This window comes from Psammomys obesus, unplaced genomic scaffold (assembly GCF_907164565.1).
Source record: "Psammomys obesus unplaced genomic scaffold, mPsaObe1.curated_primary_1811, whole genome shotgun sequence".
Classification (NCBI taxonomy): Eukaryota; Metazoa; Chordata; class Mammalia; order Rodentia; family Muridae; genus Psammomys; species Psammomys obesus.
In genome coordinates this window covers 6,398,020-6,424,479 of record NW_026591711.1, presented here as the reverse complement: position 1 = coordinate 6,424,479, position 26,460 = coordinate 6,398,020, and the positions used below count along the sequence as shown (strand labels likewise).

The window sequence follows — 26,460 nt, the reverse complement described above, 5'->3', positions numbered from 1 at the left end:
AAACCTGTTCATAAGAAAGTGCTCAGACCCAGTAACAACACAGAAAAACATGACACGCCATTCAGCGGCCACTGTCACCCTGCAGGGGACTGTGCACCAAAAAATGGTGGTCCCATAAGCACAGGGAGTGGCTGGGGAATGGAACCAACTTTCCAGGGGGATGCGAACTGTTAAAGCATTCTTTGCAAAGTGGTAAACGATCTGAAATGTCAGATGTGTACCCTTTTGACCAGCAATTACATCTCTAGAGATTTGTTTTAAAGAAAAACTTACTTACAAATGCTCAAAATTATGCATGAAAATTATTCCTAGTGGCACCTTCCATAATGATGAAAAATGGAATAATATGCTTTCTAACACTAGGGGAAGAACTGAGTAATTTGTGTATCAGTGCTACAGAATATAATACAGTTGTGACAAAGGCCTTCCCCATGTGCTCTCTGCCTGATCTTCCTCCCCTCTTTGTCCCAAAGGACACTCACCATTATAGAGCCAACCACAGGACCTTTGATCACCCACCACAAAGCTGTGCTGTCATTCATATCCCAGCATCTGAAAGATAGGCAAAGAGGAGAAATCATAACAGACCACTGCAGAACATTGTATGATTATCTGGAGGCCTGCCCCTTTCACCATCTGTGTCCCTGATTGGGGAAATCTGGGGGTAGAGGTGGGCTGGCTAGAATATCCCTCACCCAAGGCTTGCTTCTTTCTTCTGGTCCTCTGTCATGACAGAGACTGGAACCCAAAAACCAGGGTCACAGTGGGATCCTAGGAAAGGACATGTTTCCCATTCAGATCTGAGGTCCTTAGGGTAATCTTGGGGTTGAGAGGGACCTCACCTTCAACATTCTTCCTCCTGTCCTCCAAAGGCTACCAGATATTCAGAGCTTCCCCAAAGCTGCCCCAAAGTAGATGGGCTCAGAAATTTGTTCACTCTCTTGCTGGGTTGTCAATTAAGACAAGGGTGACCACACGGGGTGAAAGCTGAGAAAGGGCCTGGGACCAGGCTTTGGTCCGAGGCCAAGACAGGACTGATTTCATGGGGTGAGGACTCACCCAGGGCTGGGTCTTGGTCAGAGCACCATGTTGGGGAGTTCATGTAAAGCCAGGTAGGCACTGAAGGCCATGAGTAAAAATGTACTCAGTACTTCATCCTGATTATTTGGCTGTACTCACCCTGCATCATCGAAGTAGAGTCTCAACACAGCCCACACAGTCACACACACTGTAGGCGTCCCTGAAGAGCAAGAAAAGGAAAACCAACTTGGCCAGAATACTCTTGGCCTTGTGATTCCTTGAGACCCTACTGTCCCTCATACTCCAGCTTCTTCTCATACTTTCCATCTCCCCCAGCTTCAGGACATCTGGTCTCCCAAGGTGACTCCTGGATATAACTCTCTCTCAGAAAATGAGGTCCCACAGGAAGGAGTAAAAAAAGAGAAGAGTTCTAAGAATTAACAAGAAGCCCACAGCCTGGGGCGGGCTCCGTTACCTGATGCTTTCTAAAGCTGGGGCCAAGGACACAACTGAGCAGGCAGCCTGAGCCAATTCAGACCCAGTCAGTGACCTACCCCAGCCGATGATGGTGTACCAGTAGAAATATCTCCTCTCGGGGAAGAAGGTCTCCACCAGCAGTGTGAAGAGGTACAGGCCTTCAATGAACAGCCAGAAGTAGTTGGATACCACACAGTAGTGGAAGAAAACCATGACAGCTTTACATTCCACCTACAGAGACATCCAGAGAGGAAAGTTGAGCTCTTTGCCCTGCTCCCAGGTAAATCCTGAACTCCAGCTCTACAGAGCTGCACATGGCTGGCGAGGCATTCCTACTCAGGGGAGGCAGAATGCACAGCATCCTAGGACTCAGGAGAACCCGCCCAGCCACAAAAATGGTGTGTGTGCGGACAGGGGGTAACAGGGCAAAGCTCCAAGCTCCTCTTTCCCACCCTACCACCCCTGGTCTAGCTCTGTAGGCCAGGTAAGTAGGAAGAGAAGCAATCAGCATCCCACACAGAGGACTGCTTACGAAATGAGGATCCAAACCCATCACAGGTAGAATCCCACACTTTGGCCCTGGGAAATCACTTCTCAAATAGATCCTCAAAACATGTCCCCAAGTCTAGTCTGTTCTTATCCCACCCTACCAAAAGCCATATACCTCCTTCACACACCTGTGCTTGGAAAGGCACCTGCAAAGACCCTGGGCATATGGAACAAAAATGCCACATGTCTGGTTACATAGCACGGGACTAGCTAATCCCTGTCTGAGCCTCATTCTCACCTGATCTTCCTGGCCCAAGGTCTAGGCTGAGGGCCTAGCTGTGTTTTGGCTGGGAGTGAGGTCATACACTGGCTATAGTAACCACTCCATAACTCCTAACCTTCTACATGGCCTGGGATGAGGCCTTCTCCTGTAGGAACACTTGCCCTGTAGGGTGTTATCAAGGCAGGGTCTTGGGGTGGCTGGGCTGCTTGGCTCACTTACAGTAGAGACGAAGCAGTGACTGCTGTCCTGCTCGGCATATAAGATCCAGTCTTTGATGAAGACAGAGATAGCCCTCAGCATGAAAGACACGAACAGGTTCATGTGGATGAAGTTTCGGGTGCAATGCAGCTTCCTACACGGACAGTAATGGGGAGGCCATGAGTCCACAGCGCTTCACACCCCCAGGGTGGGGTCTGCTCTGGGCCTACTCATGGCTGTCTTAATGGGGTCCCTCTCCCAGACCACCCTCCTCTCCACCTTGATAATCATCTGCCTTCCCCACCCTGGTCATCCGCTGGCCAGACTTCTCCCTCCTACAGCCTCTCTACCTAGACCTGGAAGATTAAGGCAAGCAAAGGACATTTCTGGGAGGTATTATGCCTGACTGTGTGGTCCTGGACACATGAGCTGCTTTCTCAGGCCACCTTCCCGTCTGCTGTGCTAAGGATTGGACAGTGTCTGCCTTCCAAGGGACTTTCCAGGGATGGCAGAAGGTAAGCACTTTGAGCAGGGATGGACAATTCTGGCTGTAACGCTACTGAGCTCTCACCGGAAGCGGCACAAGATGACCATGGCAGTGGTGAGGGTGACGAGGGAAGTGCTGTAGCCGACTGTGTAGAGGGCCTTCACCGACAGGTAGTAATAATCCTGGAGCAGGGCACACGACATGCAGGGCTCTGCTTGGGACCAGGCGCTGCCCCTAGGACCCACACCCAGTGCCCCAGACCATGCCCTGCCCACATGTAGGCCCAGCATCTCCCCCCCTCTCTGCCATCACTCCACTCTTGACTTGAATGCCTGCTCCTCTCTGTTCAGAATGTATTGAAGGCAAGGGCTCTAATGAATCAGAACAGAATGCAGTCCTAGCCTGAAGGAGGGTCAAAGAAGTTCCCTGCTGGGCCCAGTTGTTGGGCTATCTAGAAGACAATGTCCTGAAAAGGTAGCGGGGGGGGGGGGGGGGGGGGGCTTGTTGGGGGGGGGGAGCCGACGGGGGGGGGGGGGGGGGGGGGGTGTGAGAGCTTGTTGGGGGACAGAACCCAACAGGGTAAATGAACATCCTACCCTCCATGTTTCAGGCTCAGTATACAGCAAGTGCTCATGAGTGCTGCCCAGAGCCTTGAGCTCCTCAGAACTAACCCACCGCCCTTCTTACCTGATCCCCAGACTCAGGCTCATAGTCATCAAACCCACAAGCATCGAAGTAATGGGGGAAAGGCTCTGACCAGCCATCCTCTGTGCAGTTCCGGCCCACGACCCCCATGTCTGCAGAGAACAGAAAACTAGGCAAGGCATGCGAATGGCTTTAAATGACCCTGAAAAAGATTTCATGGTGGGAATTCCTGAAAAACCCTGTGTTCGACCCGGCCGCTTGAGCTAGAAAGTACAAGATTGAGTGATTGCTGAAGACCTGGCACTCATCTCTCACTAAGAACAAGGAATGGAGGAATGGGGAAGTGGGATGAATGAACAACCTGATCCCTTAGCCAAGAATCCAGAATGCCTGTATCCTCTCCTGTAATATCCCAATCACTCACCAGAAGAGGATCTGCAGCCTGCCCCAGGGCCCTAGATCAGCACTTCTCAAAATGTCGATGTGCAGAACAACCTAGAAACTTGCCACAAATGCTGCTCCTTAGCAACCCCATCCTCAGCCCCAACCCCAGGGACCCAAACAAGGCATCCAGTATGTCCAAAACCTCCTTGGGTGATTGTGGGATGAGAATTTGGCACATTTGAACTCGGAGCTCTGGCTCTACCAGCAGCTGTAACATCTCACACCAAAGGAGCACCTGGCCTTACTGCTTTTTAGCAATCCCAGGCCTGCTCTATCTACTGCCAGCCTTGCAGATTTACAAACTCAGTGGGTTGTTGCTGTTTGTTGCTTTGTTTTTGCCTTTCAGAGTTTTGTAGTCTGCCTCCTGGCATCAATGAGCATTCATTCTCTTTGGACTGACTTTAAGGCCTTTGTGTGAGATGCAGGAAAGACAGAGCAGTCACCGCTGCTGAAAGAGGCACTTGCTACCTGCAAAGCAGAGTGCAGGCCATTTTTCATGTAAGTGGGTTGCTTCAGCCTTGAATGGCATAATGTCATTCTCCTGAGCCAGTGAGACCCACTAAGGTTCCAGGGAGCATAAGGCACGTAGGCCTTTTCCTCTAGCTAGCACCAGAGTATGGCTCCAGAGAGTTGTCCCAAGCTGGCAGCCCAAGAGCTACTGGTCTCTTAGGACACATAGAAAGAAATAGGATTCGGAATAAGTTTAAGTCCCCAGAGACAGTTTAGAGGTGTTCAAATTTCAGTTGTGCGCCCCAAGTCACCTTGTGGGCTTGGTAGAGTGCAGATTCTGGGACCTCATCCTGGAGTCTGTGATACAGTCAGTATATGGGTTTCAGGGGCGAGTGACTAGGGTATGGTAAGAGACCCCTGTGAATAGGGAGTTTGGAGGACACACCGCTGGTCAAGGTGGCCTCTAGGAAGCTCAACATGGAAGCAATGGGTCAGTCAGTGCGGGATAGAAGGGAGAGGGAAAGACCCTCATTTTTTGAGACATGGTTTTTCTGTGTAATCCTGGCTGTCCGGGAACTTACTCCGTAGATAAGGCTGGCCTCAAATTCAGAGATCCGCCTCAGAAGTGCTGCCATTAAAGGTATGCGCCACCATTGCCTCTCTATCCCCTCACTTTTCTAAACAGCACCCTACTCTTGCTGGTGGACTTGGAAGGTGTAAGGCCAATAACCCTCAGCCTGCAGAGGTAGACATACCCTCCCTGGGACTGGGAGGAATGGTAGAGCAGGGACCCTGCCCAGAACAGTCTGCCCAGAATTGGAGAGTCTCCACAGCTTCTCTTACACCTGTGACACAAGCCAAGAAGGTGTCCAGCAGGCCGGGGGAGGAAGGGGGGCCACAATCAGCAGTTCTACCAGGCTGACTCCTCTTCAGAAAAGCATGTCTCAGGCTGCTGCTGGCAACCTCCCTCCAAGGCCACTGAACAGCTCAGGAAACCTGAGTGCCTCCCCCCGTTTCTGCTGGGAGCCAGAGTGGCTTGGCCCTGGGCTTTGGTTAACTCTGCCTTGCCCACTTCACAGAGGTAAGAAGAAGAAAGGGACAAAATGAGCACAGAAATTTGAAAATCAATTAAAAAAAAAAAAAAAAGCTTCCTAGAAGGAAAAGCCATTTCCTTTCTTTTATTTTTCCTCTTTATTTTAATAACACAATGTAGGCTCAGAAAAAAAACATAAATGTTTTTGTTCCAAAAATTGCTCTATGAATATTGTTCTGGTAGAAATCTCCGGAAGACGGAGCACTCTCCAGATTGTCAAAACCTTGCAGTGACAGCATCTCTTTCACCAGACTGTCTTGCTCCAGCAATGTCATAGGAGCACAGCCCCACCCTGATAGATCCCCACCATATCACCCGATTATGGTGGTCATTAATCTGGTCCTGATTCAGCTGGCTAAATCAGAGACTCGGGTGAAATGCTGGAAACTGCACCATGCCCCCCGTACACACTGCCTTTTGCAGCTCCAGGCCCGCCAGGGCTCTGGCTGTAGGGCTGTGATGGTGCACTGCTTGACCCCATCCAAGTGACCAGAGCACAAAACTCAAGTTTGAGAACCTCTGTGGGCAGAGAAGACCTTGTAATCCAGAGGCTCCCCACTTACAATCCACGACGGGCTTCAAGATGCCCACGGTTCCCCACAGCACATGATTCCCTGTGTGATGGATGTGCCATGTTCTCTCTGAGGACTTAGGTTCCATCTTCCAAGGGGACAACACAAAGCTCCATCAGAGAAGCCACACACTCAAGACTACAGTTCAGAACATCTGAGTCTCTCCCCTTATCTCAGAAAAATGGACAGAGGATGAACTCCAGCTACAAAGCAGCCTCGGAACTCCCAAAGCAGCTGCCCTCCACCCACCAACCTGAGGTGGATCCGGCTCACCCCTTACCAGTGATTTCCAAGGAATTACTATCGGCAAAACCAGAATCCCCTGCAAAACACAAACATGAGTCAGAATGCTGTGTTTATCAAATGGCCCCACCCACCAAGGCTAAGGCTGCCTAGTCTACTAGGAGTGGAAATGGGATCAAGAGCCTGAACCTCCACAGCTGCACATCCCTCTGGCATGCTGCCTCTTGAAGCACCAGTCACCAGGGCAGCAGCTGCACAGGGCTATGATGCTCAGAGGGGTGTGTGGCTTGGTCCCCACCAGAGAGCCTTTGGGGTGGGAGGAAAGGGGGTAAATAATCCTGGGCCTTGCAGTTTCTTTTTTGATGTTAAACCTCCATCTCAGCTCCAAGTCTGTTTTTCATCAAAGGCCAAAATGTTTACCTGCAGACAGTTCTCTTCCCCATCCTATAAGCTTTATTCTCATAATTATCTAAAGACAGCCTAGAAGTTAACTCCATTTCCTTTCACCTCTTCAAAATCCCATCTCTAAACTGAAGTGCCACCTTGTTCAGGAAGCCTGTCTTAACCTCTAACCTGTCCTCCCTGCATAATCTGTCTCCCCGCTGCTGGGATCGCAGTGACTGCATGAACTCACAAACGGCCAGCCTGCATGTAAGAGCACACATGCACTCTGCACACACAGTGTTCTCCATTCCCTCCATTGGTGATTCAAACACCTGACCCAGCTTGAAAGGGCCTTGAAGCCAACCACTGTGCCCTCCATCTGTCCCAGCCTCCAGGATGGCCAGATTCTGGGAGGAGGAAAGAAGCCAATCCCTGATGGTCCTGCCATCCTTGCTACCCAATCTGACCATCAATCCAGCAGCCAGGGGCATTGGATTTTCTAAGGCAGGGCTCCTGATGGGCAGATGAAACTCTGTCTGTTCTCCCAGGGATCCTCTTACCTATGGTTTCTGTCATCCAGACTGTATGTAGAGGAAGAGAGAAAGAGAGAGAACATGAATAGAAATGCAGACATGAGCAGGGCTGAATCAGGTCTGCCTTCACAGGTCACTGGCTCTCCACCCTTAACTCTGAGAAAGCTCTGCTAGGGTCCTGGAGGCCTGGGGATCCCATGCTAGGACCTAACAATCTTGGAGAAGGCATCTAACTCCACATGAGGAGGAAGTAGAGGCTTTGGCCAGGGCTCCCACAAAGCCAGCACCTTAGGAAGGCCTATGCAACATCATTGTCACTGAGCTCCTTGGAAATGAGAAAGCAAAAGAGAGACTGCAGTTCAGTCTCTTCTATGGGGAGGGTAAGTCTCACTCCCAGCCTGTGAACAGAGGTGCTAAAGGCCCTGCTTTAATGAACCATTAAGAGCCAGGTGTAAATAACATTTCCTGCACCCTGAGGCGGGTGCAGCTCAGGGAGATCATTTTACCCTCATTCTTGTCACCTCTTGTGGCTGCTGTAGGAAAAAAAGGTTTCGTGGCTGCAATCTTGCCTAGAGAGAATGTGCTACACGCTTCAAATAACTAGCTGAAGTAAAGCAAGGGGTACATGGAGGAAGTGGTTATGCTGCCTTCCCCGGGAATAAATCTTCGGAGTCAGCTGTATCCTGGGCCCTGTTCCTGACAACTTACATCTTCCCTCTATTCACTCTGTCTCTGCCTAGTGTCTCCTCCCGAACTTGCCTTCTGGCCTGATCTGGGTCACACCTAGTCTCAGAGTCCTTGGCATGCGGACATCCAGAAACCAGCCTCTTCCTAGCTAGCAGAAGATGGGCAAGATGTGGGACAAAGAGAGGTGGGGTATATAGACAAACCCTTCCTTCTCTGGGCTCTGGATGGAAAGTCAAAAACGGATGTTTGGGACCCCAATACATACCACTCTTTCTCCCCTCCTGCAAGCCAGGATGGAGACAAATTATTGGCTGTGGCTACATGGAGCAACACATGCTCCATGAAGTCAGGCCCCCTGGGATCTTGTCTTCAGGCAAAGTATTGCTTTGCTCCCAGACTCATATTTCTATATCCAACAACACAGCTAGGTCACTGCACCCATTACACAGGATCCCAGTTAGTTTCCAGGATCTCCACACAGCATTTCAGTGGTAACAGAGACCACGAACAGACACGGCATGTGAGCGCCATGGAAGCTTCTACTCAGCTTTGCTTTTCTGGCACAAGCCACCACACACATAACCCTGAAGCCTATGTGTACACACCATTGACTTTCCTTGGTGCTCAAGGCCCTCTCCTAGACAGCCAGGGTTGGGAGAGCAGGAGTCCAACTCCTCCTCCTTCTCCTCCTTCAAATTGTCACAGCCCGTCTGAAGGCACCAGGGACCAAGGGCATGCTTTGCTTAGAAAATGTGTGTGCTGGTGAGCTGAAGACTGGCTAGTGGGTTGGAGGGTCGGGCACTGCCCACATCATGCAGTTGAAGAATGTGGTCATAGTGTCTCTTCACAGCAGTAGAGACCCTAAGGAAGATGGGTGTTTGATCATACAGCCCATCCATATGTTTCTCCAGGCCTCCGAGACATCTCTGTGGCTAGGTCATCATCTTGGTGACTATGATGATTTATTTCAGCTAACTTTACTACTGAGTATGAAAAATTCGCCTGGTGCTGTGCTACATACCATCTCTATAGTTGACCTCCCTTTATCCTCACAGAGTGCCCTAGGAGATAGCCACTGTGTCACATTGCCATCTGGAAGAGCAAAAACTTGAGGGACAATCTGGCTTACTGATGGTCCCTAACGGAGTAAGCAGTAGAGTTGCTGTGGCCTCTGTGCCCAAGCCCAGATTGTTGTGAATTCTGGAGAAGAAGTGTTTCCATGCCCTATACCAGCATGAAGAACACCATCCAATCCTGTCTGCCATCAGCCATCTGCCCATCTGAAGTTGGGCTCCAGGTAGGGGTGTGGCTGTGTGGATTGCAAATTAAACCAACAGAACTGGAAAGATTCTGGTCTCTACTTACCTTGGTCCGGGTTGAAGATCCGGAAGACCTCAGGGCAGCTCACAAGGACTGTCTCACCTATTTGAGCAGGCTTCCAACATGTGATATTGTCCCACATGCCAGGGCAACCTGGAGGAGAGAACCATGGTGAGAGTGTGCCTGGCCATATGCACACCACATACACACAAGTATATACACTCCATAACCAGACATAACACATCAGATACATCCCACATATACAGATGCACACAGGCACAACACGCGTACTATAGATGTGCGTACACACATGGCCCTCTGCAATGGTTAATTTGCAATATTAACCTGGCTTGATTTAGAATCACCCAGGAGACAGTGAGCCATTCCTCTAGAGAAAGTGAAAGCATCCCCAGGGAGGATTAACTGAGGAGGAAAGATTCACCCTGAGTGTGTGTGGTACCACCCGTGGGTGGGCAGGCGTCTTGGGCAAAATAAAAGGAGGAAAGGAGAAAGCTAATGGGATGTTGGCATTTCCCATTGCTTTGCTTCTTAGGCACTAGAATGTGAGCTGAGCGGCTCTACTGTGTCTTCCTGCCCATAAACAAAGCCCATGAAACTATGCGCTAAGAGAAATCTCTCTTCCCTTAAGTTATTTCTATTAGGTATTGTGGTTAGGTGATAACAACGGTAACAGCCATTACGCAGGTACCACACACACACACACACACACACACACATACACACACACATTTTTCACAGCCACACACCATACACAGATAGCTTACACACACACACACACACACACACACACACACATTTTTTACAGCCACACACCATACACAGATAGCTTATACACACATACACACCTTGCATGCACTGCTCAGAAGTTGGCCCTTGCAGGGGGCAAACAGTTTACAAGCAGAGAAGATGAGTCTTCCTGTGTGAGGAAGGTTTGCTTGTTCCTGCACCTGCAAAAGCACCCTCAGAGTAGTCCAAAAAAGCAAGTGTAAGAACTCCAGGGCAGGAGACTCTCCTCTCCATGCCCCAGCTCAGCTGTGCCTGCCAGACACCTGCATTCTCCTAGCCTCACCACCATTGTAGGGCCTGGCCTCCTATTCACCTCCTTAATGTGGCTCACATCTCCAAGAAGGTGGGGTTGAGGTTGGATCAGCTGACTAAGGCTGCACCCCACATCCCAGCACATGCCTTGAGCAAGGAGCTGCCACCCGCAAAGCTGGCACCTGAAGTGAGGTCACAGCTTCCCCAGCTGAGAAGATGGAAAGTATCCAGACAGAAGCTTGGAAGGGACTGTGGAAAGACTTGGAACAGAAAGTGGTGATAGAGGCAGAGTCCTTGAGGAGGCCAAGGTCAAAGCCTTATTGTGGGGAATCAGCTGGCAGAAGAGAAGAGACAGTCACACAGTGAGGGAGTTAGGGATCACCAAGTCTCCCTGGGGTGAGCAGTAAGGAGGAAGAGCGTCAGGCTTGACTAGTTCTGATTAGGTTTGGGGCTCCTGGAACCCTGTCCTCTACACACACACTCTCTCTCTTCCTGCCACCATCTCTCTACCCCTCCTCTTCACTGCAGCAACACTCATCAAGGTCAACATCGCCCTCTTTGCTGCCAAATCTGAAGAACAATCTCAACTCCAGCCGGGCTGTACTCTGCCCACCTGATTGGCTACAGATTCTGGAAGTCATCTTGTCTCGGGCTACCTGCCCACCCACCCTAGATGAGCTCACTCTGCCCAGAGACTTAACGGAATTACATGTAGATATTTCTAGTCTTTGGCCTCCAGCCACATTTTTGGGCTGACCCAAGGTCAGTTACATGCTGCATGTTCCCGCTTTGAGAGGCCAAAGACTAGTCAAATGCAGGAGTTCTGGACTCGATACAGACCGTCCTACTAAAGCCACATGTGTTTTCAGCCAGCTAGATACCCGAGTGTCACTCCATCCCCACAGCAGCAAGTCCTGCTTGATTCCCTCCAGATACCAACGGAACCCATTAGCCTTCGCTGGCACCACAGTGACAGCCTCCTCCTAGATCTCCTTCGGCTAGGAGTAACATCTTTTCAAAATACCCTGGTGACTCCCCACCATCAACAATGAAAATCTCTGTTCTTCACACCGTAATTCATGAGAATGAAGCCCGTTGTCCCTGTCCCTACCTGGCCTGCCAGGCTTACTCTCCCTTGAGCATATGAGTGGTGAGACATGCCTTTTTGGTTGTGAGCCTAGCCTTTAATGGATGAGCCATCTCATGAGTCATGTCTCCCAAGGAAGGGATGTGAGAAAAGGAGAGCAAGGAGGAGGGAGCCCCAGGACACCACACTTAGGAGTCAACAAAGGAAGCACGAGTTGTGACACAGTGGAGAGTGGGACAGGCAGAGGTTCAGAAGCATAGGCAGCCAGAGAGCAGCAGCAAGCTCCACGAAGAAAGACCTGACCTATAGGGGTCTACAGACGGGGGAACTTCAGTGTCCCACAAGGGAAGTGAGTGACTGCCCATGTACTACCCCCCCGGGGGGGGAGTTAGGAACACTAATGCATTGCTACACAGAAGGTTCTGTGGAGAGCACAACACTTACTCCATGCGTGTTGGAGTTGTCACTGATCTTAATTTCATTATTTCAACTAGATGTTCCTGGGACACTCATTAGGAAAAATAGAAGCTCAATGGCCAGCTACCTGTGAGCTCGGAGGAAACCAGAGCAGACAGAGCAGTGGCCTGGGGGTAGACTTCAATGTCAGTGTGGTTCCTCTGTCAAAGTCATGACTTCTACCAGCAGAAGACATTCTCAGCTCCTAGATCTCTCAGGATTTAGATTTTGCTACTTTACCATTCACGCTAGTGACACTGGCCTGTGGCATGCTGCTCATACAATGATACCTCTAGGAGTTAGGGAAAATGTTAAAGCTTTGTATGCTGAGTCCAAGTGGACAGGAACTCTGAGGGCCAGATGAGGAAGCCACCTGTCTCTATGAGCCACTATCAATGATTCCTGTCTACCTAGCATGTCTTGCCAGCACAGCACGCTTGGCTGTGACACCATGTCCTTGAAAGAGAACCAACAGTACATCTTTGGCTGCCATGGCCTGTGCTGACTGTGAAATGCCCATGGAGTGTGACCATGTCTGGCCCATATCCAGAAGCTCTGGCCAGCAGATGTTCCTGTAATGTGGAACATTAGGCTCTGGCACAACCAGCTGCTCTTCCACTGACAATGGTAGGGTCAGAAGGCTACACAGAAGGCATAGATATAAGGGCTGAGGGGCAGGGAGTGGCAGCAGCCAGGATCCAGAGCTGGGGATCAGAGGTGGAGGCAGGGTAAGCAATGCCTGCACTTAAATGAAAGTTTTCTGATTGGCTTCCCTGCGCCATAGATACATGAAGCTACAAGAAGAAAAAGATGGAGAAAGGGCAGGGCCTCCCTTCTGAACCTGCCTAAAAGAGACCAGAATTAGGTTGGCGTCTCCTCTGCTATGTTTCACAGGTTCATGTCAGAGTAGAGGTGGATGTCTGTCAGTACCCCAACTTTGATTGGCCAGAGGTGAAATCTGGAACAGAAGGTTCACAGGTATTGCTCGTGCCTTGGGGACAGCAAGAGCCACTGGAACTACTTTTTGACACATCTGCCAAGTTCCTTGCCTGGGATTCCCAACGGTCTACCTGTCACAAGTCTAGAAACTCTCCCAGTCCTTCATTTTGTCCTCTCACAAGGCCAGGATAGGAAGAAAGACCAGAACAAGATCCCCAAAGGATCCCAGGAACCATAAAGACCACCACTTACAAAGGCTGACCACCTTGACTTAGGGCAGGAGGTGGGTTCCAAGTGGGCCGTGAGGTTTTCTGGCAGAGGACAGAAACATATGTCCCCACCATGCACATGGAACACATGCAGTTTCCAAGCTCAGCGCAGTTAATTTTGAGGGCAACAGAAGTCTTCACAGTAACCTTTGCTCCTGCGCTCTTCTCTTGCTTTTCTCCCCCTCTCTACCCTTTCTACTTTTCTTTCTCATCTGCTCATTAATTCAAAAGAGATTCTGTGGAGATATATGAGTCCAGCAGTGGAGAGTGAAGCAAAAGCAGCCAAGTCTGGGCCTCATGGATCTTACAATGATTTGGAATGCTATGCTGAGTGAGTGATATGTAAGTTTCCTACTGGGGCTGGAGGTTTATAAGGCAACTCAGTGTCTTCTGGTAGCCCAAGTTGCTATTATACCATCCAGGAAGTCAGAGGCCTAAAATCAGTCTCACCTAGCTAAAATTGTGCATCAGCAAACTGCTAGAGGCTTGAGGGGAGGTGCCTTTCCAGAACAATCCCAAGTTCAAGTGGTCACCACTGCTTTTTGGCTTATGGCCTCTTCCCCCAGCTTCAAAATTAGCAGCTTGGCATTCTAAGCCTCCTCAGCAATCCTGTCTTCCCTCACTTTTAAGGACTCTTATTGACTCTCACACAGCATTCATCCAAGCAACCCAAGAGGCTCTCCCAATCACGAGAACACAAGCAAAGACCCTCTGTCAGGCAAGGACACATATTTGCAGTTTGAGGAGGCTGAGGGGTGAGCATATCTCTCCAGATGGTAGCCGAAGACTGTCACTGTGCTGACCTCTGGATTTTAAAGTTAGCTTGTAACTGCAGCATCTTCTATGTTATACTGACTGGCACATAAGGGCAATAAGAAAGTACCACTGATGGATGTCATTCATGCTTCTGACTTGGGTGCCTGTATGGATGGGTGAAGATATAAACGGATGGGAAGATAGACTGCTACACAGATGGACAGATGGATAAATGTTTGAATGTATAGATGGGTAGATGAATAGGTGGACTATGGGTGGGTAGGTGGTAAGTGAAAAGGTAGATGGATAGACTATCAACATAAAGGGACTAGTTGGGAGTCCAATGGTGAGAGCATGAGACAAGTTGAAATCCATGTTTGGTCTCACATATGCTGGATTTAAGATAGAAGTAAGAGCCAAAATTAAACCAGACAAGAATGGGTGAGGTGGTCAGCGTAGCTAGATGATTGCCCAGGGAGAAAGTGAGTTCACAGAACATTCAAGAATTCCAAAGTTTAGAAGTAGAGCTGGCAAAGAAGGCTGCAGAGGAAAAGCAGGACAAGACAGTAACACAGCAGCCAGGAACATTGGTTTCAGAGAGAAGATCCTCAAGTGCCCCCCTCCCCATTTTCCTTTGAGGCAGGCCTTGATTCCTTTAGAGCTAGCTTCACTTGATAGCTCCCCCAACCCTCCTCCCCCGTGACCTTTTCCCAGCTCCCTATTTCTGCACCAGCCCCACCCTTCCTCCTCCCAGCTCAATCCTCACAAACCCTACTGAGGGTTGGGGGCATCGTGAGCCAGGAAGTGCTGCATGCTTTAAGGGTTGTGCCCCCTTCCCCTCCGACACTCCAGTGCGTGCAGCAGTGACTCCTGTGACAGGAGTGGGGTGCGGGGAACAGACTCTACTTAGGCCTGGAGCTGAGAGAAAATGCATGAGCCATTAGTCTTTGAGGGAATAGAATGAGGAGCTAATCAGAGGTTGTCATGGTGATGATTCTGTCCAGTTCCACGTAGAGTTCAAAACTCATGAGCCCAGGGACACCAGAGTGACAGACAAAGCCACAGCCCTCCCTTTCTTTCAGGATCCACCCGGGATGTTCAGGTATTCTTGAAGAAAGGCCTCCGTTTGAGCACACAATTTGAGAGTGAAAAAACAATTCAATTTCCTGAAATTCACTTGACAGCCAAGGTTTCTTCTTTCATCAAAGGAGGACTCCTCCCCCTCCAGTGATGTGAGTGCTAAAGGGAAGGAAGAGAGCTGAAGGCAGCAGATCTCCAAGAGTGACCCCAATACAGAAACACACAGATGCAGATGCCCAGGTTCCACCCAGACCTAGATAGGAGATACCCTGGGACCACACAACAATCTGTGCTTAACAAACCTTCAGGAGGGTCTAATACACTAGAGTTCCAAAAGGACCAGCTTCTGAAAAATATGACTCTGAGAAATCCTTCAGTCAGGTTCCTATGAACCCTATTTAGAGTATGTTCTCCAGAGCAAGGGTCGATAAAGATACCCACTTCCTCATGTTTAGGCCTGGTCAGTCTTAGAGCAGCTGGAAGTTCAATGGGGAAGGGAAGGGGGTCACTGGTTGAAGCATCTGAACTCTATCTAGGACCAAGTCCAGAAAGGCAACATGAAGGTTTATCTCCTGACCTTCCACAGCACTGCAGGCTTTCCTCATCTCTTTCAGCATGTGGCATTCACTGAAGAGCTAGCCAGACTAGCTCTTTCTGGACACAGGAAGGTTCCCATGCTCATAGCCCAAGGCCCTGCAAAACACGAGGTGTTGCTGGGCACAACCTAGTCAAGCAAGCCCTGATCCAGGAGGAGGGATCAAAGAATGGAGCTACATGGCCTGTTGTGCGTAGATCAGCCCCATGCACAGCAGCTGCCCCTAATTATCTTCTTCCTCCTCCAAGGGCACGGCTACAGTGAAGCAGAAAGGGAAGTCCCCAGTCAGGATTTCCAGGCACCCACCCAGAGCTGGCTGAGACTCGCCATGTGACTTGCCAGTAACCACACCTCTGCCTCTAGCCGATTCATGTGTCATATGGCAAAACCAGCTCAGAGTTGGCTCAAGCCCCATGCAGGATCCAGTGATTTGGACGAGAAACAAAACAGTGAAATATGCTTCCATCCCTGATTCTGCCCTCCAAGAAACCTCTGTAATATATGCCCAAGGTGATGGGGTGGAATTTCCGACCCTGAAGAGCCTGGTTCTCAACATGCCATCACCATGTTAATGTCACTTGTGTGTTTGCGGTGATGCCAGTGGGAACACTGCCTCATGTTGCCAGTCATGTTTAAAAAAAAAAAAAAAAAAGCACAGCATACAGTGCAGAATAACTTACTGAATTCTTGGCCCATGAATTTATTAAACTATACTTTCATCATTACTTCATAGTGTGCTTAATTTTTCAACTTTACTGTAAAGGATTGTGCCATGTGACTTATTCTCATCCTCCTCCTGCTGACAGCCTTTGGACTGCACAATGCGGCCACGTGTAGTAGCTGACCAGACCACTAAGGCCAGTACAGATTCCTGCACTGTGTGGTGATTTCAGAGGCTGCCCAGCCACACCATCCTTAAAGGGTGGCCTTGACGTTCAGGTGCATGTGTCTATGTACATAAATGTGAAAGCTGCACTAATTTGGACAGTCCCAGGTGCTGAAGCAAACTATCATGCTTTCTTCTTCTTCATTTTCAAGTGTGTGAAGTCCTCAATATTTCCTGGAAGTGTCTACAAAGATAAGTGTGCAGGGACAACAAAGTTGGAGAGACAGGAGGAGAGTAGAGCTGACCAATTCCTCTCTACATTTCCCCAACAAGGCTAACGATACAACTTAATCCTGTGCCATTCCCAGATAGAATGAGATCGTAGCCTGATTCACCTGCTCCATGGCTTTTTCTCTCGTGCCTGACATCACATGGGCACAGTGGTAGAAGGTGCTTTTCTAGGGAGATCAAACTTGGACACACCTTACAATCAGCTAGAGGCTGGCTCTGAGAGCTCCTTGGAGCCTGATCCCAGATGATGCTGACCTTGGCTGCATGCAGGCAAGGACTGTTCATTGGCACCTTAAAGTGTTCCTAGGGACTGCAATGGCACCTCATAGTACAGTGAGATGGCCCCTTCTCTAGGGACACAAGATTGTTTACTTTGAAGAACCAGATTGTTTAATTTGAAAACACCCCTAAAGGCAGGCATGAGTTTCATATGAGGCTCAGTAAACATGAAGCCCCTCCCTTGGAGGCTGACAACAGGGGTTAGCTGTCCTAGATCCTGAAACCTGGCAAGATGCCCAGAAACTGCCTGTTCTCAGCAGATCGTACCACAGGACCATCAGGCCATGGATTTGATGGATGCGTCATTAAGCATGGCCTTCCTCAAGGTGTTTCTTCCTCTGCCCCTTTCCTTCCTTAATAGACCTTCCACAACTTCAGCACTCACGCACACACCCGTTGCCTTTGCAGGGCTCTACTTTGAGTAGTGCAGGCCCCTCCTGAACACAGACCCAAGGCTTTCTCCTCCACAACTCCTCTCTCCTGTCTATGTGTGTCAGCAAGGAAGAAAGCAGGAAGCAGGGAGACCTTTCACTCTTCAACTGCAGTGCAGTGGATTGAGGTAGCTTATGTCTCAGGATCTATTCCAGGCTCTCTCACCCTGGTGTGGGCTTCTAGATGATGGGCAACCTCATGTCAAGGTAGAAGGAAACACCGCTGCTGGCTTAGGTTGACAAGCTGTGAGTGCGTGAACACTAGGATGCAAGCCCGCTCTGTAAGTGCTAGCCCACGATTCTCACCTGTATTGGTTAGGCCAACCCTACCTAGGCTGGCTCTCCCACCCGGCCTCCTCTTCTCACATCTCCGAAGCCAGAGCACTGGTTCTCAACTCTCTCCTCTCTTTCAGAAAGCCTTTCCAGACAATTCCAAATGGCATCTACCTTACTAGAAAAACTCTGACCTAGCAGGAGGTGGGAAGCCTGGAACACCATGCGAGAGCCTCACAGATACAGCAACTGAAGTCCTCAAGCCCTTGCTGCTTCCTGCAGACTAAGCTGCTAGATACTACTCTCCCCTCCATTATACCTAAGAAAATTAAGGAGTGACATGTCTTCAAAAGTGATGTGGAAGTCACGATAGCGCTCAGAGTGTGCTGTCCTAGGGCAGTGCGTTCCAAGTGACTGACACATACGTCCCAGATTGCAGGCCCCACTTGCAAATGAACTGTGTCCTTAAGCAAGGTGCAGGATCTCCTTGCACCCATTTCTTCTTCTATGAAGTAGGGGTGATTACAGACAACCTGAGCCTGCAATGTTCTCACATTGCTCCTGGCTCACCCGCAGTCCACCCCTCCCTGGATTCCTTTTCATAGCTCTAGCATCTCACCAGCACTTCCTGGGAGCTATTGAATGTCACGTAACTATGTCAAGCCAAGATTCCAGTTTAATCTGGTCTGTGGCTTGTAGATATCCACCTAAAAGGTCCTCTGGTGGGTGGGTATTCCTGCTGCTTCTTGTCCTCACCTCTTCTTCTCCAAAGCCACCACAGGAGCCGGTTCCACCATCACCTGCCCTTCCTTATATTAATTCTCTACTCATATCTGTCCTCTTTAGCTTTAGCCTTCAAACAAGGACAACCTATGGGCAAGCCTGTCTTGTCAACGCCTTTGGACTGGTGTTCCACTGAGGAGTGTAATTAAAGTGTACACAGCCTCATATAGTAAGCTCCCACCTCTCTTCCTTCCCCTTCCAAGAGCTATCATTTGAGACCAATGACTCTAGGTCAGGAGGCAGGCTGCATGGGATCTACCAGGTGGTAGATAAGCACTGTAAAGCTGTTACCTTCAGGACTCACTTTCCCATTCACACAAACAAGACACTTAGATCAAAGATTCTTCCCACTGTCTTTGGGTTTCCTCCCACTGTGTCCCATCTCCCCCCCCCCCCTTTCCTCAGTTTCTCTAGTTGCTATGGGAATGCTGGGAGCCATGCTGGAAACAACTCCCCCTGGTCAGTCTTTGGGAAGAAGCTGCTGGTATGAAGCTGGCCCAGTGGGAATGCAAGTTAACTGGGAGGCAGATTAATAAAGTCTTACAGCAGATGGTTCTCAGAAGAACTACAAGAGTCTAGAGGGAAAGGTACACCCTTCAGACTATAGTGGAGCCTTGCCCCTAGGCAGAGTCAGCCTGCTGTGTAGGACAGAAGCAGAAAAAAAGCATGACATCTCCACTCAACCTCCCTTGCTCCTTCAGGGGCAGTTGGAAAAAGACCCCTGGGTCTTACCAGGAGCTGTGCTTCTCTGTCAGGACATGAACTGTTAGGAGGCACTTATGTAATCCTTGGAATCATTTGTGGGGACAGGCTGAAGACATATGTGGCCACATCCAGCATATGATGCAACAGACCCTATGTGAGCACCACACTGGGCGAAACCCTGGGGGTGGCTGCTGCTTTCCTCCCCGGCTTCTGCTAGACCCAGCAAGTAGGAAACAACCCCACACACCCTTGCCTCCAGCTGGCCAGATACTCTATAGCCCAGCCACCATAACATCTGTATTCCTGCTGCCACTGGTCCCAGGTGGCCTATGAACAAGCTCGTTGACAGCTGCTCTCCAGACCAGACCCAGGAGAAAACAGTGACCACTTTAAGCTACCCGGCCCAGCCCAGCCCAGACTGGTGCAAGGAGAGCCACCTAATGTCACTGAGCAAGGCAAACATCAAACACCCTGGTTGCCGAGGGCTTTCTGAAGGCTTCAGAGTTTCACACCCTCCCACCATCCTTGAAGAGCTAGCCTGCATGTGCTAAGGATACCAGGACTGTTTGCTACTTCACTCACCTGGGGAAGACTCATTTAGGCCCATCAGGTCGTTGGCCTTCTGGATCTTCTCCAGGCACATGGCTTGCTCCTTCTTGAAGATGCAGTCAGAGTGCATAGCAAGAGCCTGCAGGGCATTGGGACAGACAGTGAGAGGGCAAGGAGCGCCACTGACAATCCTTCTGCTTCAACTCAGGAAGAAAGTGTTAGGGACAGAAGCAGGAGGAGGGTGACAAATCTCAGAACAGCAGGGGCATCAACATCTGCTATGAGGGCTATTCAATTCAAGGTGTGGGTCCCACAGGCTCCGGACCCTCAGTCTCCATGGTATAGTTACATTAAGAACTACATGTGCTGCCCTCCAGCAGCTGGGCATCTGTGTGTGGAAGCATGCTAGAAGCTGATAAACACTGGGAAGGAGGGACTATGTTTCTTTATATCATTTACTGTTGCAGATGTTGTTTAACTTGTTCCAAGTTACGTGACTTGGTAGGCCGTGTAACAGGATTTGAATCTGATGTTCTGGCTCCTGCTGTACTTTTGGGGGTGGTGAGAGATGGTAAACTGAGAGCTATGGGAACAAATGCCCTGCCACAGCAGATAAAGGGGTAATGGTAGGGTTCTCCTCTCCATTCTATTTCAGAGGAGGAAAGGCAGGTACAAGGATCAGCTCAGGTCTCACAGCAGGTCCAGGGTCTTCATAGCCCCACTGTTACATCATGATTGATGCCCAAGTTCATTCCCATCAAACCCTATGTCAGAATGACTCCCTTGGCAAGGAATCTGAGCTGTCAAGGTCCATGTTCCGAGACAGACCCCTCACAGAGAGAAGGATATGCATGTCCTATCAGATAGGGAGTTATAAGAAGGATAGATATCCCAGCTTCTAAGGACAGCCTTGCCCTGGCTTGTCCTTTCACTCCTGACTTTCACCCTTACTCAAGAGAGATGTGAACAGAGGACAGGATGTGGAATTTACATGTAGGAGGACCTCATGGCATGGGGACCAGAAGACCATTCTGTGGCCCTGCTCAGGGATCCTGCACACAGTTGGGCTAGCCAGATAGCATGCAACATGTCACCATCTCAATAGATTTGCAAATTCTGTAACAGCTTTCAGTCCGGTCAGCAGCAGTCTTGAGGAAAGCCCTTTATCTAAGTCACATCACAGAAGCATGGTGGTGCCGGAGGGTGGAGGGTGGGAGCGGGGATGGGGTCAGGCAAGAGCGCTGGCAGAAATGCCAGCCTTGAGGGCAGCTTTGCGGAGAGTATGGAGAAATCACTGGTTCTCCAGTAGAGACTCAGAACAGCTGTAGAGGACCCTGGCCCCTTACCGCAGGCAGCAGCAGGAGGAGGGCAGTCAGGGAGAGCTGCAGGACTCTGGCCATGGTGCTTCCCAGCCACTATCTTGGCTGTAGCTCCCAGCCTTGGAGAGTCAGTCGCCACCGCTGTCCACACGCTGAAGGGAAGGAAAGACAGTGCACCGTGTCACCTGCAGTGGGTTCCCAGTCCAGGCTTCTGGCCCTGGTTACCTTTTGGGGCCTGGACCCCTTCTCTTTGACTCTTCCATCCCACCAACATGAGCACTGGCCCACAGTAGGGCATCATATGTGGATTCATGCCAGCTCAGCCTCCAGGCTACTGGAACACTCTAGAGCAGCTTATTCCTCTGCACAGGCCAGCTGTCTCCACGTCTCGGCATTCTCTGCTTCCACACAGTAACTGCGTTTTGGCTGGCATACGCATGCCCACCTAGCAATGACATTTACCAGGCTCCTTTGTTCTCAGGCACAAGCGTGAGCCTCTTGTGCAGGGCACACATGCTCCCAGCCCCTTCACTTTCCCTTCTAAGCGCAGGGCCCACCTCTTCCACGGCAGACAGAATAAAATCCCCGGGGCTGGAGAATGACACAGGAATAGAAGCCAGGGTCACTGAGCAGTCTGTGGTGGGAAGACACCTCTCCAGCCTGGGTGACCTAGCTAACTCCATACGGCTCTGGTATGGAAAAACAAGCTTCCATGCCATCTGCTCACGCTGAAAGGGTCTCTTTGCCCCCACTGCATAGTTGGGACAAGTACATTCTCCTTTCACCCTGTCTCACCCACCGCCCTCTCCCCCCCCTCCCCACACACACACCTTGACACCTGCTAACTACTAAAGGCTGGGCTCCCATCTTAGTGCTGCTGGACCTCAAGGACAGGGGTATGAGGACGGGGTGCCCGAGAAGAGACAAGAAAAGGTACAGATAATTGAGGATACTGGGGAAACCAAGCTCAAGATCACACTCAGCCCTGGCCTGCTTTGCTTCTAAAATTGACCATTGACACAGATGCCTTATGATTCAGGAGCTCTGCACTGGGAAAGGCTTGCCCTCGGACAAAAAGCAGCACATGTGAGGCTACTCACCGCAGCAGCAGCACGCTGGCCCTGCTAAGCAGAGTGCTGTCACCCTTCAGAGTGATGGTGGTTATTACCACATTGCTGTGGGAAGGATTATTAAGTAGACCGATCAGAACACAGCTAGCACAACAGTGTTTCACTCTGGAGGCTGTGAGGAGCTGAAGCAAGCCTGCTGCCCTGTGCCCACAAGTCCTGTGTGTCCAGCTTCTGTTCCCCAGGCCTCTGTGCCCCCACCCTCAACACCCTCTTTTTTATCTCAATCAGATAATAAACAAATACCTAAAATGAGGAAGAAAACCAGGGACAGGAAGATAATGAGAGGAGAACACCCCCTCTCAAATCTACAGCTCACTCAGAGATGCTGAGGAGACCTGGGATAGCTGATAAGTACCAGGGGAGGGGACAGGTAAGGCTGGGGGTGCTGGGAGGAGCCTAGAAACTGCTGGCAGAAGTCAGGCTTTAATGCCTACATCTCCACCAGGGTCCCATTCATCCATTGGGGACAGGCAGCCTTGGCTATAGCACTGGTGGTTTCTCCAAAGGGTGCCACCACCTCTTCCAGTCTGAGATCCCAGATCATGTCTGCAGAAATGACCTCAGGCTTAGTTAGGATTGGGGAGTATCTACTTCTGGGGACCTCAGCAGGAGTGAGAAGCCAGCTAGCCTAGGACAGAAAAACAAGAAAGAGCAGGCTGTGCTCTAAGCTCAGGGCTCACTCTCTTGCACCATGAGTGATCTCAAGCTGAAGGCTCAAAAAAAGAGTGTGGCCCCCAGGGAAACCCTTCAAGACCAGACTGTCCCCAAACATACTTTCTACTTCCTTCTTCCCAGACTCTGTCAACCTAGGGCAGCCTGAGGCCCCCTGCCAGTCTGGCCATCCAGATGGCATCATGTGGATTTGGGATTAAAGTGGTTTTGCTGTAACCTTTGTGAGAACCTTGGAACATACAGAGGGACAAACTGCTGCGCCCCGAAGGTTTCCTCTGGTAGAGGAAACATGGTGGCAGGAAGTCTGGGTGGGGGTGGTATTCTGTCCTTTCCCTCCTTCTCTCCACACTCCTCTCTTGGAAGAAAATGAGTATAAAAACATGCCATGTACACAAACACTAAACCACCTTTACCCTAGAGATAAAGGGACACCTGAATTCATCAATATGCTCATCTGCGGTGGCACCTCCCCTAATATACCCCTTCATGGAGACCCAGAACCACATCCAGAAAATGCTCCTGTGAGAAATAATAGTTCACAGACACATCACCCACCTGCAGATATGGACAGGGACCCTCACTTCTATGTACAGTCTCCTAGACAGATCACAATGCACGGAGATACACCTGGTGCTGACACAGGAGCTGTGAATTCACACAGGCGAGGATTTCAGGTGTGGCAAACACTGAGCAAGAGCCAGGGCCCTCCCACAGAGGGCGCAAGCCCTGGCTTCACTTCTTGACTCCGAGGACCCCGCATAACCCCGCTCTCTGCTCTTCCCGGCACTTCTATCCTGTCCTCATCATTTCCCAGCAGCACCTGGTGCTTGCTCTCCACAGTGCTCTGTGGGGCACAGGCACAGTCCTCATGGGATGCCTTCCAAGACGTATCCCCTGGATCTGCCATGCAAGCCTGATGCTCCTATCCAGGCGACCTCTGCCTCAAAACTCCTCGGAGATGCAGGTGTCCCTGTCATGAACTGAGTCAGGCCACCATAGATCTGACAGACACCCAGCCACGAGGAGGGACATCACACCCTTTCACTTGACTACGCTGCATGCCCCTCTCTCTGTTCAAACAATGCTAGGCAGGTGGCTCTGAGAACAGGGAAGCTCTGGCTCTAAGCTCTTAGTGGAACTGAAGTGGGAAGTTTCCCCTGCAGGTTTTAGCCTTGACCTCAGGCATGGTACGTAAGCTCCCTGCTCAGCCTCTACATGTTTGAAAAGTTGGAATGACATCCATGCCTGTCCCAGAGGCAGCACTTCGAGGATGTACCACAGCCCGGCGTCTGTGAGGTGTGTCCCTCTCTGTGCTCATGATTCTCACACCATTGTGCTGTCACCTCCACGCTGCATCACATCCACTGGGAATGGTAGGCCGGCTGCACTTTATCTCCTAACAGCGAGTACTTACTAAGAACTCAGTATGTGCTGGGTGCTCTTCCAAGTTGAATACCCTGTAGACTGACTGACACTTAGGAAGCAGCTCCTGGCACTGTGCTCATTCTATAGGCATGATGATACAGCACAGAGAGTCTATGCAACTTCACCAAGGTCATACAGGAAGTACCCCCATAGAGCCAGAACTTAGCTCCAAAATATGTGTCCCTTGACTTCTGCCGCTCTCACTCTTAAAGGGCCTGCTGCACATCATGTGACCTCTCACACCGTCAGAGGTGTGCACATCCTCTGCTACTGCCTGCTGTATGCCTGTGCACATGCAGGCCTACCTGTACCAGCCCCTCCTCTTTAGGAAGAGCAGCTCTGAACAGTCCTGCTTGAGATCAACTTGAAAAGCCACCTCATCGTGGGGGAATTAAGGCCAGAGTGGGAAGGTGCTTCCCAGGGTTACATGGTGTGGGGCCTAGAAATATGTCTGGTAGGAATGGGACCTGGACTGGACTGCAGAGGATCTAGGAGACCCCAGGACATTCCCACCCATCCAGCCAGAGAAGGCCTGCCCTTCCTAGGCCCCAGCAGTCCTGAAGCTGAGCTGAGCAGGAACTGACAGCTGCAGCCACATCACCAGATAGCACAGTGGAGAATCGGTGACTCATGGGCCTCGAGACATTCCTCGTCAGAAGAAGGGGGGATCTGCAGACCCTTCAGCTGTCCTCACTGCACCAAACCCAGGAGAGGCCACCTGCCACTCTCCGCAGGGGCATGGTTTCTGCTGCAGGCCACTTACAACCTTTCCCACAGCTGGTCCAGACCCTCAGTTCAAGCCAGGTGTCTCTCTTCATCCTTCCCTACCCTGAACTCCTCTGCCCTATGAAGCGCCAACAGAGGAATGAGGACAGCGAAGTCCCATCCCTGCTCTCTGCATACAGGCCTTGGTTCTACACCTGCTATGCACCGGACATCAGAGCCATCTCTAGAGCAGTAGAGGAGGCTGGAGCCAGTCTAGCAGTTAGGAACACTGAAGGACTGTTCCAGGAAAGGGGGTGGCACTGAATGGGGAGAGATTGCTACACCCCTACCAAAATGAAGAGGTTTTCACAGCCACTGAGCAGAGTTACCACATGGCCTTTCAGGATCAGGACCAAGTTGATGGAAAGTGGGCAGAATTCTAAGGTATGGGGCAATATGACAGCAAAGTATCCCTGGAAGATGTGGCAGGAAGGAAAGGTCCTGGGAGGACAGCGGGGCAGGAGAGAAGCAGAGGGAAGGGTGAGCTTGCTACCCGAGCCATAGGTTCCCAGTGAGGAGATTCCAAGGTGCACAGTGGTTGCCAGTACTCTCAGCCAGTACACCACATGCCCATCTGCCAGGGAGAAGAGGGAGGGAGCCATGTACTACTCAGACTCTGAGGCAAGCTGGGAGGAGAGAGACCGCTCCAACCTTGGCACAGCACCTCCTGAAAGCCCACCAGTACACTTATTCATCCTACCCACTAGTCGTCAGCCCTGAACAAAGAGCCCCTTTCCCTCCTGCCTAGGCTGTTGAGGTCTTGCCAAGTTTACAGTGAGATCCAAGGTGAGGTTTGGGGTTGTCTTCTTCCTCATAAGAGGGACAGGAGAAGAGGCTCGGGGACTGCTTGGCATGCTCAGACAATGTCAGAATTATTTAATGCGTGCTGTCCCCAGGTATGCTTCAGGAATGGGGGTGTCCCCTGAGCACAGTGGAGGCCTCCCCCAGTACTGACAACCAGATGCCTCTGGGAGACCAAGGGGATCAATTAATTCTCAGGCATCTTGAGCTCCCAGACCAGACATCCTTTTTCTTCAACCTCTTGAACCCTCTCACCACTAACCTTCCATCCCAGGAGCTAGCAAATCCTTCTGGCCAATCAGATTCACTTTGTTCCCAATTTTTGAACAGCCAGAAACTCATGTATGGTTTCTAAATGATGCATTTCCAAATGGCCATGAAATTAAAAGAACTGAATTGCCTGAACTACAAATTGCATGAAATTAAAATGTTGGGTTCTACAAAGTTTGTCAAAACATAGTCAGGTTTAGTTTCTGTCCCTGTGAGGGACAAAGTCGCTACAGCCAAGTACAATGCCCACACAGTCTAAAAATATGTACTAGATTCATAGGAAAAAAAATACAGCCCATATTTGAGGTTCCTGAAACACAGTGTACACCACACACACACACACACACACACACACACACACACACACACACACAC

The 26,460-nt window shown here is 50.4% G+C and overlaps 1 protein-coding gene across 3 annotated transcripts in view; it reads right to left on the bottom strand.

Annotated features, from left to right (window-relative positions):
• The window catches only part of Adcyap1r1 (ADCYAP receptor type I), a 48,296-nt gene that overhangs the window by 19,184 nt on the left and 2,652 nt on the right, over window positions 1-26,460 (bottom strand). For all 3 annotated transcript variants that reach the window (XM_055611805.1, XM_055611803.1, XM_055611804.1), the window contains exons 2-12: window positions 21,050-21,174; window positions 19,737-19,842; window positions 9,371-9,478; window positions 7,346-7,366; window positions 6,439-6,480; window positions 3,642-3,751; window positions 3,039-3,136; window positions 2,489-2,621; window positions 1,575-1,728; window positions 1,180-1,240; window positions 483-552 (exon numbers count right to left, since the gene is read on the bottom strand). In XM_055611805.1, the coding sequence (XP_055467780.1) occupies window positions 483-552; window positions 1,180-1,240; window positions 1,575-1,728; window positions 2,489-2,621; window positions 3,039-3,136; window positions 3,642-3,751; window positions 6,439-6,480; window positions 7,346-7,366; window positions 9,371-9,478; window positions 19,737-19,842; window positions 21,050-21,103 (957 nt within the window). In that variant the 5' untranslated portion in view covers window positions 21,104-21,174. The remainder of the gene's footprint in view (window positions 1-482; window positions 553-1,179; window positions 1,241-1,574; window positions 1,729-2,488; window positions 2,622-3,038; window positions 3,137-3,641; window positions 3,752-6,438; window positions 6,481-7,345; window positions 7,367-9,370; window positions 9,479-19,736; window positions 19,843-21,049; window positions 21,175-26,460) is intronic.